Source organism: Heterodontus francisci, chromosome 11 (assembly GCF_036365525.1).
Source record: "Heterodontus francisci isolate sHetFra1 chromosome 11, sHetFra1.hap1, whole genome shotgun sequence".
NCBI lineage: Eukaryota > Metazoa > Chordata > Chondrichthyes > Heterodontiformes > Heterodontidae > Heterodontus > Heterodontus francisci.
In genome coordinates, this window is record NC_090381.1 from 63,678,808 (window position 1) to 63,702,985 (window position 24,178).

General features: G+C 45.1%; 1 protein-coding gene across 6 annotated transcripts in view; it reads right to left on the minus strand.

The window, feature by feature from the left end:
* Positions 1–24,178, minus strand: part of lekr1 (Leucine-, glutamate- and lysine-rich protein 1) — a 257,691-nt gene that overhangs the window by 52,285 nt on the left and 181,228 nt on the right. For all 6 annotated transcript variants that reach the window (XM_068042215.1, XM_068042211.1, XM_068042213.1 and 3 more), the window contains one exon: positions 22,889–22,970. In XM_068042215.1, coding sequence (XP_067898316.1) covers positions 22,889–22,970 — 82 coding nt within the window. The remainder of the gene's footprint in view (positions 1–22,888; positions 22,971–24,178) is intronic.

The following is a 24,178-nucleotide window of genomic DNA, read 5'->3' on the forward strand; positions in this document are numbered from 1 at the left end:
GCCCCAACCCCACTTTATTTGCGTAAAACCTATTACATTTCTAACCTTTACCAGTTCTGATGAAAGGTCACTGACCTGAAACGTTAACTTTCCTTCTCTCTCTACAGATGCTGCCAGACCTGCTGAGTATTTTCCAGCACTTTTTGTTTTAATTTCAGTCTAAATTCACGTCTAAATCACGTCTAAATCATTAATGTACACTACAAACAGCAAGGGTCCCAGAACCAATCTCTGCGGTACACCACAGGTCACAGGATTCCAATTGCAAAAACAACCCTCGACCATCACCCTCTGCCTCCTGCCACTAAGCCAATTTTGGATTCAATTTGCCAAATTGCCCTGGATCCCATGGGCACTTACCTTCTTAACCAATCTCCCATGTGGGATCTTATCAAAAGCCTTACTGAAGTCCATGTAGACTACACCAACTGCTTTACACTCATCGAAAAATTCAATCAAATTTGTTAGACATGATCTCCCCCTGACAAAGCTATGCTGACTATCCCTGATTAATCCCTGCCTCTTCAAGTGGAGATTAATCCTGTCTCAGAATTTTTTCCAATAGTTTCCCTACCACTGATGTTAGACTCACAGGCCTGTAATTACCTGGTTTATCCCTGCTACCCTTCTTGAATAATGGTACCACATTCGCTGTCCTCCAGTCCTCTGGTACCTCTCCTGTGGCCAGAGAGGATTTGCAAATTTGTGTCAGAGCCCCTGCTATCTCCTCCCTTGCCTCACATAGCAGCCTGGGATACATCTCATCTGGGCCTGGGGTTTTATCAATTTTTAAGCCCGCTAAAACTGCTAATACCTCCTCCCTTTCAATGCTAATTTGTTCGAGTATATCACAATCCCACTCCCTCACTCCCTGATCTCTACACCTATAGTGAACATAGATGAAAAGTAATCATTTAAAAGCTCACCTACGTCCTCCGACTGCACACACAGATTGCCACTTTGGTCCCTAATAGGCCCTACTCTTTCCCTGGTTATCCTCTTGCCCTTAATATACCTATAAAACGCCTTGGGATTTTCCTTTATCTTACCTGCCAGTGTTTTTTCATGTCGCCTCTTTGCTCTCCTAATTACTTCTTTAAGTACCCCCCTATACTTTCGATACTTCTCTAGGGCTCCGTTGTTTTCAGCCCTCTGAATCTGCCAAAGGCCTCCTTTTTTTTCCTTATCCAATCCTCTATATCCCTTGACATCCAGGGTTTCCTGGACTTGTTGGTCCTACCCTTCACCTTTATGGGAACATATTGGCCCTGAGCTCTCACTACTTCCTTTTTGAATGACTCCCACTGGTCTGATGTAGACTTTCCTACAAGTAGCTGCTCCCAGTCCACTTTGGCCAGATCCTGTTTTATCATATTGAAATCGGCCTTCTCCCAATTCAGTACCTTTATTTCCGGTCCATCATTGTCCTTTTCCATAACTACCTTAAATCTTACAGGATTATGGTCACTATCCCCGAAATGCTCCTCCACTGACACTTCTACCACTTGTCTAGCTTCATTCCCTTGGATTAGGTTTAGTACCGGCCCTTCTCTTGTGGGACTTTTTTCGTGCTGGCTTAAAAAGCTCTCCTGTATGCACCTTAAGAATTCTGCCCCCTTTAAGCCTTTTGCGCTAAGACTATCCCAGTTAATATTGGGGAAGTTGAAATCCCCTACTATTATTACCCTATTATTTTTACACCTCTCTGAGATTTGCCTATATATCTGCTCCTCTATCTCTCTCTGAATATTTGGAGGCCTGTAGTACACTCCCAGCCAAGTGATTGCCCCCTTTTTGTTTTTAAGTTCTACCCATATGGCCTCAATTGAGGAACCATCTAAGATATCATTCCTCCTTACTGACAATAACTGACATGGAGGTCATGGGGCAAAGGCAAAGAGTGTGTTAATAGTGTGGTGAAAGATAAAGCGTTAGTGCAGAGAGGGTGTTAAATGACAGAATGATGAAAGTCTGAGCCAAAAGCACAAACATGAAATAAAGTGGGCAGGCACATGATAAAAAAAAAATTGAATGGCGAAACAAACTAAAATAAAATGAAATAAAAATAAAAAGTAAAACTAAAAATAAAAAAGGTGGGGGTGGGGGCAGTCATGCTCTGAAATTATTGAACTCAATGTTCAGTCCAGCAGGCTGTAGTGTGCCAAATCAGTAAATTAGGTGCTGTTCCTCGAGCTTGCGTTGATGTTCACTGGATCACTGCAGCAAGCCCAGGACAGAGATGTGGGCATGAGAACAGGGGGGTGTGTTGAAATGGCAAGCGACAGGAAGCTCGGGGTCATGTTTTCGGACTGAGCAGAGGTGTTCCGCAAAGCGGTCACCCAATCTGCGTTTGGTCTCCCCAGTGTAGAAGAGACCGCATTGTGAGCAGCGAATACAGTACACTAAGTTGAAAGAAGTACAAGTAAATTGCTGCTTCACCTGAAATGAGACTTTGGGGCCTTGGATAGTGAGGAGCGAGGAGGTAAAAGTGCAGGTATTACACCTCCTGCGATTTCATGGGAAGGTGCCATGAGAAGGGGACGAACTTTTGGGGGTAATGGAGGAGTGGACCAGGGTGTCACAGAGGGAACGATCCCTTCGGAATGGTGACAGGGGAGGGGAAGATACATTTGGCAGTGGCATCACGCTGGACGTGGTGGAAATGGCGGAGGATGATCCTTTTGATGTGCAGGCTGGTGGGGTAGGAAGTGAGGACAAGGGGAACCCTGTCATGGTTTTGGGAGGGAGGGAAAGAGGTGAGGGCAGAGGTGCGGGAAATAGGCTGGACACGGTTGAGGGCTTTGTCAACAACAGTGGGAGGGAATCCTCGGTTAAGGAAAATGGAAGACATATCAGAAGCGCTGTTGTGGAAGGTTGCATTATCAGAGCAGATGCGTCAGAGGTGGAGAAAGTGGGAGAATGGAATGGAGTCCTTACAGGAGGCAGGGTGTGAAGAAGGGTAGTCGAGGTAACTGTGGGAGTCAGTGGGCTTATAATGAATATTAGTAGACGGCCTATCGCCAGAGATGAAGACAGAGAAGTCGAGGAAGGGAAGGGAAGTGTCAGAGATGAACCATGTAAAGGTGAGAGATGGGTGGAAATTGGAAGCAAAGTTGATGACGTTTTCCAGTTTGGGGCGAAAGCAGAAAGCGGCACCGATACAGTCATCAATGTACCAGAAAAAGATTTGGGGGAGGGGGCCTGAGTAAGACTGGAACAAGGAATGTTCGACATATCCCACAAAAAGACAGGCATAACTGGGACACATGTGGGTACCCATAGCAACACCTTTTACTTGAAGGAAGTGAGTGGAGTTGAAGAGAAGTTGTTCAATGTAAGAACAAGTTCAGCCAGGAAGAGGAGGGTGGTGGTGGATGGGGACTGGTTGGGCCTCTGTTCAAGGAAGAAGTGGAGAGCCCTCAAACCATCCTGGTGGGGGATGGAGGTGTAGAGAGATTGGACGTCCATAGTGAAGAGGAGGCGGTTAGGGCCAGGAAACTGGAAATTGTCTAAATGGTATAGGGCGTCAGAAGAGTCATGGATGTAGGTGGGAAGAGACTGGACCGGGGAGAAAAGATAGAGTCAATATAGGAAAAAATAAGTTCAGTGGGGCAGGAACTGGCTGAAACGATGGGTCTGCCAGGACAGCCTGTTTGTGGATTTTAGGAAGGAGATAGAAGAGGGCTGTCTGGGGTTGCGGGACTGTGGGGTTGGAAGCTGTAGAGGGAAGATCTCCGGAGGAGATAAGGTCAGTGACAGTCCTGTGGCGCTTGATGTTCGGTGGTGGGGTCATGGTCCAGGGGGAGGTAGGAAGAAGTGTCTGAGAGTTGGCATTTGTGTTACGTTCTGCAGGCTGTCTGCATGAGATGCTATGTAGGCTAAGTGTCCATAATACAAGAAACAGGCATGTGATGTACAGTGGTGCTACAATTGGCAAAGGTCACAATCTATGTCCCATCAAGCAGCCTAAGTAACTAATTTAATTTGCATATTCTCTTTTCACAAGTGGACACAACTGTTTGTATCTAGCATTTTCTGTTTAAATTTCAGATTTCCAGCATGTGCATCTTTTTATTTTTCTTTCTACAAAGTACAGCCCAGCGACCCATGGGTCGTGGCGCAGGGGCCAGTAAAATTCTGCAGGGAGAGGCCCGCCTCGACCTGCAACGTCGTGAAGGGCCCGCCGCAAATTACTGGTAGTGGGGGAACCTTGGTGCGGGCTCCTCGCCGCCTGGCAGCGGCACCCCAATTAAAATATGTAAAACGGTACTTACCTCTGCAGATTATGCATTCCGCCACTTCTCCAGGGACACCTCCTCATTTTACCTAGAACAGGCAGCCATCACGTGCCATCCTGTTTACGAATAGAAAACCAGACGGGACATCAGAAGCAGGAGTCTGGACAGTGAAGGTTAGTCCAGATATACAGGGGTCTGAACTCTGCATACTGGAAGGGAGGGTCAGAGGGGATTACAGGGGTCTCACTCTGCATTCTATAAGGGAGGAGGGAGGGGGGAATCACAGAGGTCTCAGCTCTGAATTCTGTAAGGGAGGAGGGGGAATTACAGGGGTCTCAGCTCTGCATTCTGTAAGGGAGGAGGGAGGGGGAATCACAGGGCTTGCAGCTCTGAATTCTGTAAGGGAGGAGGGGGGATTACAGGGGTCTCAGCTCTGCATTCTGTGAGGGAGGAGGGAGGGGGGAATCACAGGGCTTGCAGCTCTGCATTCTGTAAGGGAGGAGGGGGGATCACAGGGGTCTCATCTCTGCATTCTGTAAGGGAGGAGGGAAGGGGGAATCACAGGGGTTGCAGCTCTGCATTCTGTAAGGGAGGAGGGAGGGGGGATTACAGGGGTCTCAGCCCTGCATTCTTAAAGGAGAAGGGAAGGGGGTCTGGGAATACTGGAGGGAAAACTCTGAGGGCATGAAGGGAGGTACTGTGTACCCTCCCTCCGTAAACAGTGTACACTCTGTGTTCGCTTATGTGTGAAGGAGCATTGGCACTCCAATCACCCTGTGTGTGGGAGGGTGCCAGAAAGGATAGGAGCGTTAAGGTTATATGGACGGTGGGGACAATCATTGCAGCTGATAGGATCTTGATGTCGTTATGATGTGCCACCCTGAGTGTTGGCCAAGATGGGCATTGCCATGCCATGCCACATAGTTGATCCATGAAAGTACCTGATGTACCTATCAACACTAATCCCTGCCTTGTTAGGAACCTTCGAATAAATAAAGGATACAACTTTATTTATCACACGGAAATGGGTATGGCTCATCCTAGATTGTGTGATCCTCTTCTTCTGAGGATCCGTATGCACTGGAGGCAAAATCAACAGGCAGGTGCAGTCCACATAGCAGCCTCCGGTCGTGAGCAGCAGCCCCCAAAGGGAGCTTGCCATTACGATTGCCGTGCATATACAGGCCCCACATGACATGCCATCGGATGTCAGAGCAGTGGTTTCAGAGGCGATTACACATGTAGAGAAGGTGGTAACATGTCTCTGTGCCCTGCTCAACGATAACCTGCAGCCCATAGGCTTCGGTGGACATCCTATGCCTGCGGTCCTCATAGTGGCAGCGGTTTGTAAGCTTGATGCTTGTGCAGCATTTCAGAGGCCCACCAGAGATCTTTGTGGAGTCACACAGTCAGCAGTGCACCGCTGCATTAGGGGGGGGGTCATTGATGCCCTGCACCGGAGGGCCAATGAGTATGTGCACTTCAAGACGGACTCTCACAGCCAGGCCCAAAGGGCCATCAGTTTTGGCATCATTGCCAGAGAACCATTAGTTTTTGGGTTCACAGACTGCACTCGTGTGGCCATCAGGCCTCCCGCCAGGCTACCACCTGCAGATATTATTATTTAAAGGAATCCTTTCATTCTAGGTGCAGCTGGTATGTGATTACCAGAGATGCTTCATGCAAATCTGTGCCTGCTTCTCAGGAAGCTGCCATGACACATGGGATCTCACCAGTTCTGGCTGCCACTGCTGTTCAGTGAACTGGCTCAGATGCAGGAGTGGCTTCTTGGAGACAAGGGCTATCCCTTGCAGACATGGCTCCTGACACCAGTGAGAGACCCCTCCACTGCTGCAGAGGAGAGATACAATGCCAGCCATTTAGCTACAAGAGACATTATTGAGCAGGCGACTGGCATGCTGAAAAAGCGCTTCCAATGCCTGGATAGATAGGGTGGTGTCCTGTATTACGGGTCGAAAAGGCCAGCTCCTTTCTTTGCTGCTCGCTGTGCTCTGCACAACTACGCACCCAATAGAGGGCAGGCCTGGCATGATAAGGAGAGACGTCAACAGGATTCCTTCACCGTCTATGAGGACACTGAGGACCTACAACAGGAAAGGCACATGGGAGGGCAGATGTCACCCAGACTCTGCATGCAGGGCTAGCAGTGAGCTAGGGATGTACGGCAGTGGCTTATCATAGGAGCTGACATGAGCTCTGCAAGCCACACACCACCCTTGCTCATCTGCTGTTCAGCAGTCCACATCTGCAACATCTTTGTGCCCACCATTACTGGCAGCAGGATACTGAGCCATTGTCCATATTACTGCATCAGTGGAAACGCACATGAGTGATACTGGCATGATGTTATTCCATACATTGGCAGTTCTGAAAGGCCAATAAGAACATAAGAAATGGGAGCAGGAGTAGGCCATTCGGCCCCTCAAACCTGCCCTGCCACTCAATAAGATTATGGCTGATCTGCCCCAGACCTCAACTCCTCTTTCGTGCCAGCTCCTCATAGCCCTCAACTCCCCGATATTTCAAAAATCTATCTACCTCCTCTTTAAATACTTTCAATGATCTAGCTTCCACAACTCTCTGGGGTAAAGAATTCCAGACATTCACTACTCTCTGAGAGAAGAAATTCCTTTGCATCTTTGGCTGTGGATGACTTTGGCGGTCATACTCTGTGCGCACGAGGCCTAGAGGGCCCCAGCTGGCTGGGAGAGTGATCATCCATCCCCTTCCGGCATTGGACCCTTTGACGGCAGTTGGTCCCATGGCTACTGACCTCCTCTGCCATCTCCAGCCAGGCTGCCTTGTTTAGGCGGGAGGGCCTCTTGTTACCATCGCTGGTGAAAAGGACCTCCCACCGTGCCCGCACAGCCTGGAGGAGAGTGAGCAGGTAGCTTCGGTGACCTGTGGGTCGCCCTAGAGTACCCCTCTGCTATCCTTGACGTTTGGTGCGGTCTTTAAAGGTGACTTCACTATGTAACTGCTCTAACTTCTGGCTGCAAGGTTTGTCTTGCACATGTTTGATAACCAATGCAGGACCAGTGAGGAAATATGTGCTGTTGTCATGGTTTTTAAACTATTACACATCGACATATGTTCACGAACACTACGCTTCTGCAGCAGCAGATCATAGTTAGTGGTGAAATATTTCTATTTGGCAATGCAGCTAGAAAGTGGTCATAGTTTCCTGTTTTTTTACAAAGATCGTTTAATCGCAGTTACATGTCTTTTCAAGTAACAGTTAGCAGAGAAATGAATACAGGTTCCAAATGCATATTAGTCTGCGGCTTTTCACAGTCAGATGATTAGAAGCCCATAGTATGTAAATATTCTTCAATTATGGTTTTATTTCTGTTGTGTATTTGCCTTTTATGGTACATTTAAGTCTCACATCCTGGAATGTGCAAAATTAAGATTTTATACCCAGGTGCAGCATGCCTACAAGAAGCAATGTAACACTTGAGTGGAAGAAGAGGATCACGTCTTCACAGGAGTCTGGGACACAGCAGGGTAAGTATGAAGTGCTGGGGAAACTCAACAGGTCAGGCAGCATCGGTGGAGAGAGAAGCAGAGTTAACTTTCAGGTCTGTGAACCTGGACAAGTTAACTCTGCTTCTCTCTCCACAGATGCTGCCTGACCTGCTGGATTTCTGCAGCACTTTCTGCTTTGCTGCCAGATTGACAGCAGCTCCACTCTTCAACAGTGAGGTAAGTATTTCTTTGACAGCTGTCAAGTAGCAGATGCTGGGGCACTTAAAATAGGGCCCCAGCACTTGCTACACAGCTGTCAAATGGTTCCTCACTGTGCTGGATGTCCCGCCTGCCCCCATGTAATATGGGAGGGGGGGGAGGGGATGGCTCGTCGCAGTGATACTAATGAGCCCCTGCACATAATATCACGGGGGGCTCTGCAGCGGCTGCTGAATGTGGGCACCCCGCTGAGTTCAACGGGCGCCTCCGCGGAGCACAGCACCCAAATAAAATTCAGCCCAATATACCTAATTGCTTTGTAATATAATCTACGGCCTGTTACTCTTTAATATATATATATATATATATATGCACACAAATCCAAGAATTTCTTAGATATTATAGTGTCAGCCATGGCTCTGTTGATATCACTCTTGCCTCTGAGTCAGAGCATTGTGGGTTCAAGTCCCACTCCAGGACTTGAGCACAAAAATCAAGGCTGACACTCCAGTGCAGTAGTGAGGGAGGGCTGCACTAATGGAGGTGCTGTCTTTCAAACCCAGGTCCCATCAGCCCTCTCAGGTGGACATAAAAGATCCCATGACACTATTATGGCAAAGAGCAGGGGGGTTATCCCCATAGTCCTGGCCAATATTTATCCCTCAATCAACATCACAAAAACAGATTATTTGGCCATTATCACAATACTGTTTGCAGGAACTTGGTGTGTGCAAATTGGCTGCCATAGAAACTTAGAAACTAGGAGCAGTAGTAGGCCATTCGGCCCTTCGAGTCTGCTCCACCATTCATTATGATCATGGCTGATCATCCCATTCAGTAACTGTTCCCACTTTCCCCCCATATCCTTTGATCTCTTTCGCCCCAAGAGCTATATCTAACTCCTTCTTGAAAACATACAATGTTTTGGCCTCAACTGCTTTCTGTGGTAGCGAATTCCACAGGCTCACCACTCTCTGGGTGAAGAAATTTCTCCTCGTCTCAGTCTTGAAAGGTTTACCCTGTATTCTTAGACTATGACTACTGGTTCTGAACTCCCCCATCGTCAGGAAGATCTTTCTTGCATCTACTCTGTCAAGCCCTGTTAGAATTTTATAAGTTTCTATGAGATTCCCCCCTCACTCTTCTGAACTCCAGCGAATGTAATCCTAACCGACCCAATCTCTCCTCATACGTCAGTCCCGCCATCCCAGGAATCAGTCTGGTAAACCTTTGCTGCACTCCCTCTATAGCAAGAACATCCTTCCTCAGATATGGAGACCAAAACTGCACACAATATTCCAGGTGTGGCCTCATCAAGGTCCTGTATAATTGCAGCAAGCCATCCCTGCTCCTGTACTCGAATCCTCTTGCTATGAAGGCCAACATACCATTTGCCTTTTTTACTGCCTGTTGCACCTGCATGCTTACCTTCAGCGACTAGTGTACGAGAAGACCCAGGTCTCGTTGCATATTCCCCTCTCTCAGTTTATAGCCGTTCAGATAATAATTCTACAGATAATGTTTCCTACATTACAGCAGTGACTACATTTCAAAAGAAAACGGATTTCATTGACTGTAATGTGTTTTGAAACATCCTGGGGTCGTGAATCTGTGTTCTTGAATGGTACTATAGCAATGCAAGTCTTTCATTCTTTTTCTTTTATATAAGTAATCCGCAAGCAAGAATAAGGCTCTTCATACTCAGACTTGAAACATAGACAACAAACTCTCATAAATGTACCGCAAGATTTAACTTGCAGTGATGTGGGGATTTACTTTGCTTCATGTTACAGAAGAACAAACAGCAGTGAGTTACAAGACTATAATTAAGTTGGGTGGGGAGAACTTTGATTACATCATAAAACATGACAGCAATGTTTGAATGCAGGGCAAAACTTCAAGAAATTCAGCCATTAACACAGGTTGCTGATAATGATGCAGATTTTAGACAGTAGGTAGATTAAATTTAATTTTCAGTAATGGAAAGCCTGTCAGCAACTATACTTTAATGATCTTTATACAATACGTAAAGTGCAATTTCCATTAATTTTCAAAGAATAGGTAAGATCTCACAGCAAACTCCATGAATGATATCAGGATACCATATGGTTCACTTCAACAACAACCACAGCAACTTACATTTATTTTAATGCAGCAAAACATTCCAAGGTGTTTCACAATTGGGAATAAGACCTTAGCAGAAGTTGGAAGGAAATTAGGAGAGATGCCAAAAGTGTGGTTGAATTGGGTCTAGTCAGAATTCCAGAATGTGGGAGCAAGATGGATGAGAGAGTTGGGGGGAGGGTTGGTGCAGGAAAATGCAAGGTAGGCCAAAGTTGGATTAGCAGAAGGTATAAGCAGAGCTGGAGGAGGTTACAGAGATAGAGGGAAGTTTTACCATGAAGTGTTTTGTAGGGAAGAAGGGAGATTTTTAAGAAAATACAGTGAGCAACAGGAAGCCAGTGGATGGTGGCAATGGCAAGATGGTAGTCAGGCAGGACCTTATGCGGGATAGGATCTGGATGAGTTGGTGTTGGTTAAAGATCATGAGGAGAGCATTGGAAAAATCGAATCTGGAGTTGACAAAGGCATGAATGAGGGTTCCAGCAGTGGAACAACTATTGAATTCCCAGCTGTACACCTCACCAAATCCATAGAACTGTGAGGAACTGGACGTGGGATTTGAAGCTTAGCTCAGGGTTCACAAGAGATTAAGGCTGTGTACTGCTGGGTTCAATTTAAGCAGGAATCCAGGAGGGGGGTTGAGAGTTCCTGTTGGGTACTTCAGTCTCATTAAGGCAGAGCTTCAGAAAGTTTTGACTTGTCCATCAGTTGATGTCGAACAGCACAGTTGTGGAATTAAAGGCAGTGATAGAACTGGGAGTCGACAGCATACATTAGGAAAGCCAACTCAATTCCTGAGTCACAAGGGTAAGCATGTGGATGAGGAAGAGTAGGAGTCTTTGGATAAATCTTTGGGGGGCTATGGAGGAAATGACTTGTATTTAAACAGCTCCATTCATGATCTCAGGGCATGCCAAGTTCTTTACAGTCAATGAAGTACTTTTTAAATGTAGTCATTGTTGTAATAGAGAAACAGGGCTGCCAATTTGCAATCAGCAATATCCCACAAACAGCAATGACATACATGACCTGATCAACTGTTTTATTGATGTTCATCGGGGCACTAGGAGAACACGCCTCCACTTCTTCAAACACTGCTAAGAGATCTTTGACGTCCATCTGAGAGGGCAGACAGAGTCTTTATTTAATATCTTTGTGACTTCGGTATTCTGTGCTGTAAAACTGTTAATTATAAGACTACACTAGATGATGTAGTATTTGCATAAATCAAAACTGTTAAGGAAATTTTGAACATAAACTTAAAACTAGTAATACTGGCAGAAACTTTGCGCTCACAGCTTCCCAAGCGGGTGCAGCCTTGTTGCAAACAGGCTATACAAAAGTGTTGTCACTTAGCTTTCTTCTTGTTTCGGTACACTGTAAGGAAATCTATGCAACTGATGCCAGTAGGACAACAAATGAAATGTAAGGACATTCTCATATGGTGCAGGATTAGCAAGACATATGGCTGCTGACTAAAACAAGCTTCTTAAAGGGACAATTAGTGATTTCCCAGCTGTACACCCTATCAAATCCACAGAATGGGGAGGGGGAAGGGGAATAGATGACTTGGGAAATAAAAAGAATGTTTTATAGTATTTAGATGAAATCATGCTAACTAATGGTTTAAAATTGCAGTGGTTAGCATGATTATTGTAGCACACTGTTTAATCGGTTCCTGAGAAATAGCTTGCAGGTCACTAGGTGGCCAATCTCCCTAGAAAATACTGTGCAGTATGTGATATATGAATAAATAGATTGATCAACAGCATGTTTAAAAGTAAATCAATGTTGTCACTCCTGCAACATAGTGAGAGCAAATATAAAGATGAGACAGAAAGAATGGGTGCAATCTTACCATTGCCGCGGTGTTCCCGATGGCGGGACAGGAAGTTGTCCTAACCTCCGCTCCTGCTGCAAATCCCATTTCCCATGCAATTTTGTATTTAAATTAGCCATGCAGCAACGGACATGGGAAACATGTGGAAGGGGCGGCCTTTCATTGGTGGAAACCGCCGTCACTGCCCCAAGCACCATGATCGCCACAGATTTAAAACATTTTGTGCTTGCAGCCGCAAGGAGCAGCAGCCTTCCTTTCATGTAAGTATCTTCAGAATAACTTAGTTGAAATTTTCACTTAAATCAAAATGTTTTTGTCTCCCTTATTTCAACTTCACATCATTTATTTTACCTGCAGCCAAAGTGAATGACATGGCAGCCAGCAGACGGTGTCCCTCCCCATGGTTCAGTGATGCCTCCCTGCAGGTTCTCTTCCAGGCCGTCAGGGAAAGGCGGGAGGTCCTCTTCCAAGCAGATGGAGTCAGAAGACCCTCCCGCCTCATCAAGGCAGCCTGGATAGAGGTAGTGGAGGAGGTCTCGAACCGTGGGGTAACTCTTAGAACATGGGTAAAGTGCCGCAAGCACATCAATGACTTGCTCAGATCAGCGAGGGTAAATGTTCCTCACAAGGCTGCTCCATTGATTTCTTCCATGGCTAGGTGTCTTTAAGGCAGAGGGTATGCAAGGAATGCATGAGCAGTCTTGGTACCATCTACTAAATGAAGATTAGCATTGTTTATGTGATTGGATGTGTCATGCAAAAGTCAATGCAGAATGAGTAATGTTGATGCATGTATGCAATGGTTGTGATGCATCATTTGCCATGTCATTAAATCTGCACTGTCTGTTGCAGGAGAAACAAAGCCACAACCAGCATGAGTGTGCTAAGAAGGGAGGAGGGGTCCCTGACATCAGGCTGCTGTCCACGGCTTCAGAGATTGTGAGAGAGGAGGGAAGCAGGGCGAGTGGAGATGGCAAGGCAGGAGCCACAAGGGGTAAGAATGAACTGTCATCACTGCTCTTGCAGCCATAAGTGAAAATTGAAGGAAATTGTGTGAATTCTTGTGAAACACATGCTTAAAGTGCCTCTGTTTGTGTCTCCACTGTAGGTGCCCGCACTCGAGTAGCAGAATGGCACGTGACCCAAGAATCTCCTCTGGGGAAGAAGAAGCCAATGCCCCAGAGGGAGCATTGTCAACTGCTTCTTCTTCCACCTCCGCCAGCGCAGATACATTCACACGGTCCACGGGGGATTTAACAGAATCTGGGTCACAAGCTGGTGTGCGCAACGCAGGCACATCCCAGCAGCTGACGGAGCATATGCCAGCCAGGGTCCCTGACAGTTGGAAGAATGCTGCGGACCAGGCCCATGCTCAGCCCCACACTCATGATGATCCTTTGTTTGTTGCTACGTGAAGTCTGCTGGATGTGCAGCAGAGCCACGTGGAAAATATGTAGGAGATACCTGAGGTCATGCGTGGCTTTGCACATGCCATGGAGGAGTCCATGCAAGCCATGACGTCTGCCATGTCCCAGGCATTTGAGCGTATGGCTTCCTCAGTCAAGAGTTTGATGAGCTCCATGGTGAGTCTGGTTGAGCACTCAAGCCATTTGCGATCTGACCTGCACTCCATCACTGTTACCGTGGGCTCCATGCAGCACAGTCTAAGTGAGAGAGGGATGAGGGACCTGCACTTCCTCCAGGTGCTCCTTCTTCTCAGGGACACAGACAGGTGCCATCCTGCACTCCGATGGAGGAGAAGCGTGTGCCAGCTGCACTGGGGCCTTCCTCTCAGGACACCCCCAGGGTAAGTGGCGTCTCGTCTTCCCCTCCAAAGTTGACCCCTTACCTCCAGCAGGCGAACACACAGGGGATACTCAAGTACCAATGCTGCAGACCCCCAGTAGGTTGAAGCCATCAAGGCGCCGTTCCTCCAGAGGACGCTTGCCATGGTCATCACAGCAACGTGGCAGTGCACCAAGCAGACTGCCTCCACCTCAGCCGCTAATGCCAGAATAGCACCTAGACGTAGCGGGAGAAAAAGGAAATTGAAACAGTTTTGATCACAAAGGTGGCACAAGTGCTGTACAAATTGTCACGATTGCAAAGATATATTAAGACATTTTTATTTCTTGCTCTCAGTAATGTTTTGCTTGGTTATAGATGGATACAAAGAAGTTTTTTGGAGGCAGATAGCAGGAAAACATTGATGCTTGCAAAGCATCTCAGGAAATGTCCAGTGTCCTTATCTCATTTGAATTTTAGCCTTCAATCAACAATGATGCCTGCTTTCCTATTGATGATTAATAACTTTTTCTAATACTGCCATGCCCTACTTTTGTTTTCTACGGTCATAACTTAATGCTGCTTGCAGTGGTTTATAGTCACATTCATCATAGCCCATGGATAACTTTAAATGCAAATCACATGAAAGTGCAGCCACGCATCGTTAAGATTGCAGGGATGAATATTACCACATGCAAAGGGTAATTTCTGTGGGGAATTGTTATGTCTCTCCTCCCAATGTTCCTAGGTGATGTGGCTTATTGTTGGCTGAAATATGCATAAATTAGGTTCTTCCTGAAGTCCCTTGCTTGTCTCTCCATGACCCTCATATTGATGACAGCATCAATGTCATTGTTGTCCTCCTCCTCACCCATTTTACAGTCATCTGAGGAGGACTGGTGTTCCTCCTGTTCCTCCACCTGCAGAATGTTGCTGCGTCTAATTGCAAGGTTGTGCAAGGCACAGCAGACAACGATTTTTTGTGACACCCTCTGTGGCGCATGTTGAAGAGCCCCTCCAGACCGGTCACAGCAATGGGATCGCATTTTCAGCGTGCCAACAGTGTGCTCAATGATGGCTCTGGCAGATGCATGAGCGACATTGTACCTCTCTTCAGCTGTGCTCTGAGAAATGACATGCTGGTGTCATCAACCATGCACAAAGGGGGTAGCCCTTGTCATCCCATCCGTCCACTTTGCCTGGTTCCTCGAAAACTGCTGGCAGCTGGGAGATCCTCAAAATATAGCAGTCATACAGCTCCCTAGGAAACGTGCGCTAACATGCATAATTCTTCAAGAAATGCTGGAACTACTCAGCAGGTCTGGCAGCATCTGTGGAAAGAGAAGCAGAATTAACGTTTCAGGTCAGTGACCCTTCTTCAGAACTTCCGAAGAAGGGTCACTGACCCGAAACGTTAATTCTGCTTCTCTTTCCACAGATGCTGCCAGACCTGCTGAGTAGTTCCAGCATTTCTTGTTTTTATTTCAGATTTCCAGCATCCGCAGTATTTTACTTTTATTATGCATAATTCTTCTCCTGTAGTCACAAACCAGTTTCACGTTTAAAGAGTGGAAGCCTTTGCAATTAACAAAGACAGCAGGCTGGTCCCAGGGAGCTCTAATGGCCACATGAATACAGTCGATCACCCCTTGAACTCTAGGGAAGCCAGCAATGGTGCCGAAGGCCGTAGACCTTGCTGCCTCACTGTACTCGTCTACAGGGAAGTGGATGAAATCATTGGCACATTGAAAAAGGGCATCGATTACTTCTTTGCCGCAACTGTGGGCCACAGACTGCAAGATACCACATATATCGCCTGTTGATCCCTGGTAGCAAAGAAATTGACTGCAGTAGTAGCCTTGAGGGTAAGTGGCATGGGGTTCCAAATGAAAACAAGCTGCTGCAGATAATGCTGAAGGATCATACACATTTCTGTCGCCATTGTGAGTCACATCCTCATGCTTCTCTGGCATTGCCTCTCTGACACCTGAAGGTAATGTGTCCTTGTCCTGAGGATGCGATGACACACCAGCGCTGTCTTCAATAATGCCTTTCCTGGACGGCTTCATTCTGAGGAGCCTTACCCTCTTGTGCTCCCTGCTGCTCCTGTTGAGGCATCATCTGTTGATCATCAAGATCCCTCCTCAGTCTTTCCTTCTGCAATTGTTCACTTTAGAAGACAAATTACAATCATGTCTTTGCAGCTTTTCAATTGTTGAGATGAGAAGAGTGTTGTAAAACTGTCCTTCTTCTGCCATTCAGCAGAACCATAAAAATCATGATCAGATCGCTATTATGTGCCTTACATTTGCATGGAGCAGGAGATCCTACCCAACATCATTTGTCACAATCGATTTGCATTCCTTGATTGGACATGTGGTTTGCATTCTTATTCTAGAAAATGTCACATCTGTGATACCAGGCAAGTTTGCCCACCTTCCAACCTCCTCCTGCCACCTTCCAGCCTGCACCCATCATCCTTGACCCACCCAACTTAACCTTCACCCTGCTCCCTGTTACCATAGAACCTCCCCCATTACTGTGGACCGGTTCATCATCAATTTATATATGCCATCCCTCCCCCCTGTCCCTACTCCCATCATCATCCAACTGCAGACTGTCACCCTTGAACCTCCAAGAATCCACCTTGACATAGTTACAGATCTATATATAGTTGCCCCTTTGACTGTGACCATACCTTCTGCCAGCCAGTACCCTGATGTGGAGACACAGGACTCTGACAACGACAACGATCCTCCCTCCTTTAAGGCCTCTCATGACTATCAGTTTTCTGACAGGAACATATGAACCCACCACCCCCTGCAACCGCACACAGCCATCCACATTGTCAAAATCAGCCACTACATACCCTGGATGCTGCCTTCCTCCCTTCCCTGCTCCTGCATGGACATGAGACCCCACCCTGTCCTCCCCTGCTCCTCCATGTAGTCCCTGCCCATGCCGTCGCCGCCATTCTCTGAGATGATTCACCCTTGCTGGTGCCAAGCCTGGAGGCAAACATCCATTTCAATGTTGGCGTTAGTTTAGCAGCTGAATTAAAGAGAGAAAAGCACAGTCCTGAGACTCAACTGCAAAAATCCGACTGTTGCATGCCACATTGAAACATTTGTGAAGCGGGCAGTACGGGAATATCACTTGCCATTCAGTTAATCTGCCAGGTAGGACGAAATCATAACTATGCGTAGGGTCATGAGTATTCATGTTATTTAAATGAATGTAAAGCTGCAATCCGCCAACGCGCTGGGGGAACCCCGTAACGCCACAAACTCGCCGCCAACTTAATTCCTCTAAAACATCCTGCCGTTGGGAATCCGAACAAACACCTCCCACCGAATTATATCACCCCGCACACCACCAAATCCGCCGTGGCAGACTGCATAAAATTCCCCCCAATATGCCCTACATATAAGCTACACAGCCAGGCAGCAACCCAAAAGTCCCTGCCCATGCTGCACACAAGTTGGCCCCTTTGTAACCGTGTATGCGCGGCTGCATGAAAAATTTAAAGGGGCCATGCAATTAAATAAATCACCCATGCACTCCAAAAAAAATTACAGGGAACGTTGGACAGAAGTCTAAACCTGAAACCTATGTCCGTTGCAGCTTCAAATCTCCCTCTGCTGATTTCAACAAAAATTATCACAATTTATGTCTGCAGGAAATCAAAAGTAAATTGCAGAATCTAAATATTTACCACTGGCTCTGATTGTTCCCGTGTATCGCTCCCTTTATAATAGAATGCTTCCTATAGTTAGTTGGAAAAGATTGGGTGAACCACAGGAAGTTAGCAGCAATGAGAAGGAGCAAGCAAAGCACTAGGGAAAAGAGATGAGACAGTGTGCATTATTAGTTGTAGGGCAAACCATACCGAGTTATATTGAGAAAAATTGTTTTGTTATGTACTATATTTTTTTTTAAGTGTTTACAGGTTAACGATTAACTATTTTTTGCTTTAACGTTTGTCAGTTTTTCACTTTCTGTTTGCAATGTTTTTGTTTGGAATGATTAACTGCTTGAAATAAAAGGGTAAATTTACAATCCTGTGCTCCCAGTGAGGGGCAATGCTTGAAGGAAGCATAAGTCGGGGAACCAATTCTACAGTGCTGTAGCCATACCTCAATTTATGCTCCCTGCAAGCATTGCTCCTGGCCGGGCATATTGTATCAGAGAATTTATCACAAAATATTTTGCAAATATTGTTCTTAACAAGGTGAAACAGATTTAGTGCTTCATAGATGCTTCTTATGTTGCCAGTGTCAGCATACAGTTGAGTTTTTTCCACAAGTGTGATCCACCAGTCATTTTAGATGTTTCCCAGTTTACATTGAAGGGTGCTGCATGCTTGACAATAGGCTGCCTTTTTCTCTTGGCTGGCCGGTTGAGTCTGATGAGCTGACCTTTTTATTGTTAGCAGATCTTGAATTTCCTTGTCATTTTCATCAAACCAGTCCCTATTCTTCTTGGTGTTGCGTCCGATGACTTCGTTGGAAGTATCCAGTACTGCAGCTTTGGTGTAATCGCAGAGTTCTTCTGGAGTGGAATCAGCAGTGAGATGAGAATATTCCAGTCTGGTCTGTAAAGTTGCTTGATACTTACCTCTGCAAGATGAGGTTTGCAGGTTGCTGACTCGAACTTTCTTTGATGGGTTGTCTCTAGGTCCGTTCTGGGGCTTAGGCTTGAAATGGAAGTTCAGCTTTGAACGAACGAGCTGGTGGTTTGTATAACAGTCAGCACTAGGCATGACTCTAGTATGCAGGACATCCTTTACGTCACACTGGCGCACCAAGGGATAGTCTATCAGATGCCAGTGTTTAGAACGGGGATGCAGCCATATGGTCTTGAAGCGATCTTTTTGTTGAAAGAAGTTGTTGGTTATGGACAGCTGCTTTCCTGTACAGAGTTCCAAGAGTAGATGTCCGTTTTCATTGCAGTTTCCAACTCCATGGTTTCTGAGCACTCTCTTCCATGCCAGGCTGTAATGGCCCACTCTGGCATTGAAATCGCCAAGGATGACAATTTTGCCCTGGGAGGGGCATTCTGGATGAGTTCACAGAGATCTGTGTAGAACTTACCTTTGTCAACTGGGTTAACCTTCGGGGTTGGAGCATAAACGCTGATGAGAGTTGCACGCTGCTGTTCTTGGAAGGGGAGTGGAGGGACATGATGCGTTCAGAATGGCCAATTGGCAGGCTTGAAAGTTTAATGGCGATAGCCTTCTTCACCATGAAGCCGACACCAAAGAGGCGTTGTTCGCCTTGAGGTCTACCTGACCAGTAGGGGGTGCAGGCAGCATCGTGTTCTGTCAGGCTGCCTAGCTCTGAGAAACAAACCTCACTCAGGGCTGCTCTGTCAACGTCTAGTCTGGCTGGCTCATGGGCCACCAGGGCTGAGCATTGTTGGGGCAGCTGTTGTCTCCACAGTCGAGCATTGTTCTCACGTTCCAGAAGGCGAGTTTCAGAATTTTTCTTCTTTTCCCACCTTTCAAAGCGAGGTTAGGAGTTCATGTTTTCTTCTCTGTTGCAGTTTGGCCGCATTAAGAGATTGACCGTGGCAAGCCAACTGGGTAGTAGGGAGACGAGCATTTGTTTCAGCCACCTTTTCTAGGCCCCTCTCCAATTCAGGAGCAAGCAGTGCTGTCCTTCAAAAAGGCTGCTTGGTCGCTCAGCGTGCTACTGGGTGATGATGTCGTCAGTAGGTCATCATCAAAATGAACAATATCCTGAGCCGTTCATGCATCATCTCGCACATGCTGTTTTCGCCCCTTTCCCACCGCTAGAGGCCTTACTTGTTGAGTTACAGTTGGGGTGGATCTTTCCTTCCTGCCTGCGCAGTGGTGCTTTAAGGTGAGAAAACTCAGTAAACTGAGGAACGGAATGCATTTTGGCAGTTTTGCAGCCAATGTCAACAGTAGTTCTCCCAGGTTGGGCATAATACAGTTCTTCTATAATTGCCCATCAAATGTTCCTAGATCAGGAGAATACATGTTTTTGGAGCATTTGATGGTGTTTGCATGTTTCTTACACATAAAAGTACAAAAACATCCTTTAAATAACACAGGCAGTGCACGTGTATCTTGCCATATGATCTTGGTTGAAAAGTTCTTAAAGAAAGTTGAGGCATGTTGTTAAATATCTTACTTGGTATTCATACTACACATCAGATTCATGCAAATAATATATGTTCTGTAGATTCATTACAGTAATTTGCATTTATATAGCGCCTTTAACGTAGTAAAAACACACCAAGGCACTTCTCAAGAGCGTTACTGGACAAAACTTAACAAAGCCATGTAAGAGATATTAGGACAGGTGACCAAAAGCTTGGCCAAAGAGATGAGTTTTAAGCTTATTCTACACTCTGTAAATTTACAGTCATTCTTTAAGAACCTTTTTTTTCTTGCTGTTCATTTATAAAGTAAGTACATGGGATTCTAAGTTGAACATGGGAAATGTTTCATAGAGCATAGAGAGATACAGCACTGAAACAGGCCCTTCGGCCCACCGAGTCTGTGCCAACCAACAACCACCCATTTATACTAATCCTACATTAATCCATATTCCCTACCACATCCCCACCATTCACCTACCACCTACCTACACTAGGGGCAATTTACCTATCAACCTGCTCGTCTTTGGCTGTGGGAGAAAACCAGAGCACCCAGCAGTAACCCATGCAGTCACAGGGAGAACTTGCAAACTCCGCACAGGCAGTACCCAGAACCGGACCCGGGTCGCTAGAGCTGTGAGGCTGCGGTGCTAACCACTGCGCCACTGTGCCACCCATTGTTGCAGCCTTAGCCAATTTTTGGACCACATGGGATACAGTAGCAACTTCAGTTGGTTTGCTGGCTATAGGGATTAAATTAGATGTGTTGAATGGCTTTGTCTTATCCCTAATATTTTTAATGTTCTTACAGATAGATGGTGGGAAGAAGGAAAAACTCAACAGCTACACTATCTTAAAGTGAAGCACAGATCTGATAGAAGAAAGGTGAAGTTCAACTCTGCTGCCAATTCCAAAAGGTTATGTTGTTGCAAACGCGTGGTCATAATATTTGTTGGATTGCCGTTGCCATATGTGATGGCACAAACTGCGCTACTGGACAACACGATCTGCATATATTTTACAGAAATGTCACCAGAATAAACAGAATTTTCTTTGTCTCTTTATTTTGTTATCAAAATCTAATGTGATGCATAAATAGAAGTTTTGGTTGTCTCTTGCTATTGATTCCTCTTACATTTGTAAAGTAGTGCCACATAATAAAATTGAAGGTAGCATGGTGGTGGGGCACTGCGCTGCATTACTAAATGGAATTTGTCAGCCTTGGCCCTGAGTCAGAAGGTGATGGGTTCAAGTTACATTCCTGGATGTGAGTACCTAATCTAAGTTGACACTTCAGTACTAAAGTGGTGTTGCTCTACCAAAGGTGCAGTCTTTCAGATGAGACACTAAACTAAGACCTCTTCTGCCTGTTCAGATGGCTGTACAAGGTCCCATGGCACTATCCCAAGACAAGCAGGGGAGTTCTTGCAATTTCCTGACTTGCATTTAATCCTCCAAAACCACTCCAATTGGATTATCTTGTCATCTCGTTGTTGTTTGTGGGACTTGGCTTTGTTCAAATTGGTTAGCACATTGGTCAACAAGACAGTGACTATAATTCAAAAGTAAAAAGAGTGCTCGAAGTAAATCAAGGCACTGCTTCCAATGTATATCCTATACAAAAGACAGGGGCTTCATTCACCTCCCTATCTCCTATGCTCTTTAACCTCGATGTCTGGCTTACGCAAATGAGAACCTCTGGAAAGTGTAAACAGCAACAACAATTTGTATTTATATAGCGCCTTTACATTGTACAATGTCCCAAGATGCTTCACAGAACAGTTATGAAGCAAAATTGGACACTGAGATTAAAGCACCAAGTTAACTCACACTACTCTGTACAATCATTGCTTGTCATCAGAAGATGAGGAGTCTAGGGACGTTGATCTCAGTGAAATAGTCTTCCAAAGAGTGAAGAATAGGAATTGTCGATTCTTATGCAGTCAGTGGCGATGTTTGCCATTCATATGGCTGAAATGATGGCAAAAAAGAATGAGTCTAATAGATAAATAAGCAACACGTTGCAGAAAATTTCTTATGACATGTATAACATCCAGGAGAGAGTGAGAGAATTTCTGCAGAATCAAGGTTCCAGGAGGAGGTATGAGAGGCATTGGTGGCATTGACACAAGACTCCAAGGAGTGGGGTTGCAGCCCTGTACCTTCTGACTCAGAGATGGGATTGCTACCAATAAGCCAAAGGCTCCCTCCAACAGAACATTGAATAAATTAAATAGGTAGATAAGGACATAGGATAGATTGATATCTTCATATTCAGTTCTTATTTTAGAAAATTAAATCCAGGAGGAACATGAATAATACACTCTTTTAGCTGAAAATTCACAATTATTCATTTATATTCCTAGCTCCAAGAGTGGAGCTATGTAATCAGACTACGCCATGCCGGGGGTTGTGGGTACACAATCCATAAAATTTTGCCCAATAATATTAATAGAAGGAGAATCACAGGGTTTGCATTTACAATTCGTGAAATGCACATCCTATATGCTGCTCCCAACTGGCTGTGTGGAATGAACCTCTAATTTCATTTACTGGTTATAGAATTTTATAAAGTTTTTCTTTTTTGGTAGTGAGTAGAGAGAACACACTAAACAAGGTCTAGTTATTGTCTCCATGTGCAACTGACAAGGTGGACAACAGCAAACCTCGTACAGTCACAAAATTAAGATGTTTTCGGAAATCACATAGGTTGGGAACTATATATTTTTGAGCAAAAATCAATTTAATAAGGTCACTGGGAATAATTACAAAATCTGGGCATTCATTTATGAAAAGTAATTCAATTCTAAAAACAAAGAACATTACCAATGTACCACAACGTTTGATATTAATGTATTGTTTCTGGCTCATTATTTGTGAAGAACACATCTAAATGTGTTCACATCCCTTATAACAAACATTTCTGTTTCCCAAAAAAAAATCTACTGCATACTTGTGACAGGGAAATTAATTATAAAATATTATGATTAGTTGATAACAGAATTTTATCCATATATTTCTTGTTATTGTATGACTAAACTGTTTAAGATGCAAGCTCTTCACTCACAGTAATAACTCCTTGCACTGCTCCATTTCTTCTGTAATCTTTTCGAAACAAAGCTGCTTAGTCATAAGCTGATTTTCTAGATCTGTTGGAATCAATAAATGGCAATATTAACACCATTACAATCCAATTAGAAGTATATGTATAATATACATATATGAAGTATAAGTACATCCAAGATCATGCAAATATGCCGAAGTGTTGCACTTCCATTTCACATCTTAAAATTGTCTATGGGAACTTAAATTTTACTCGTTCATGGGATATGGGCGTCGCTAGCTAGGCTAGCAATTATTGCCAATCCCTAATTGCCCACTGAAGGCATTTAAGAGTCAACCACATTACTGTGGGTCTGGAGTCACATGTAGGCCAGACAAGGTAAGGGTAGCAGATTTCCTTCCCTAAAGGACATTAGTGAACCAGATGGGTTTTCACAACAATCGACAATGGTTTCATGATCACCATTAGACTGACTTTTCATTCCAGATTTTAAGAATTGAATTCAAATTTCGCCATCTGCCATGGTGGGATTCGAACCCATGTCCCCAGAGCATTTTCTTAGCTACTAAGTTTGGAGTTAAAATGATTCTGTGAAGTTGTTTGTGTAATTGGGTATTCTCCAAGTACCCCTCTAGAACAGAGAATTTTTATAGACTGCCAATATGAAATCTTTTTCTATTTCTATTCATCAACGGAAAAAAAAGGCTGCTTTCTAGCTCTAAAATACGACACACATGTAACAAACCAGTAAATTAGCATCAACAAAGAATCATCATAGAATGATACAGCACAGAAGGAAGCCATACGGCCCAAAATGCCTATGCTGGCTCTTTGAAGTGGTTATCCAATTAGTCCCACTCCCCTGCGCCTTCCCCATTGTCTTGCAATTTTTTCCCCTTCAAGTATTTATTGAATTTCCTTTTAGGCAGTGCATTTCAGATCACAGCTGGGTGAAAAAAATCTTCCCATCTCCCCCTGGTTTTTTCATTAATTATTTAAAGTCTGTGATCTCTGGTTACTGATCCATTCTTTGGAACAGAGGAGGCTGAAGGGAGACCTAATTGGAATGTACTGAGGGATCAAGATAAAGTGGATAGGAAGGCTCTATTCCCATAACCAGGGGGCATAGTGTTAGGGTAAGATCTGTGACTCCAGATCCAAAGCAATGTGGTTGACTCTTGGGGGGAGGGGTGGGGAAGAGGTGAGCACAATGCCGGTATAAGGTGGGGGAAGGGGTTAGTGCTGTACATTGTCTGACTTCAACAATGTATACAGAGCTTCAATACAGCACAG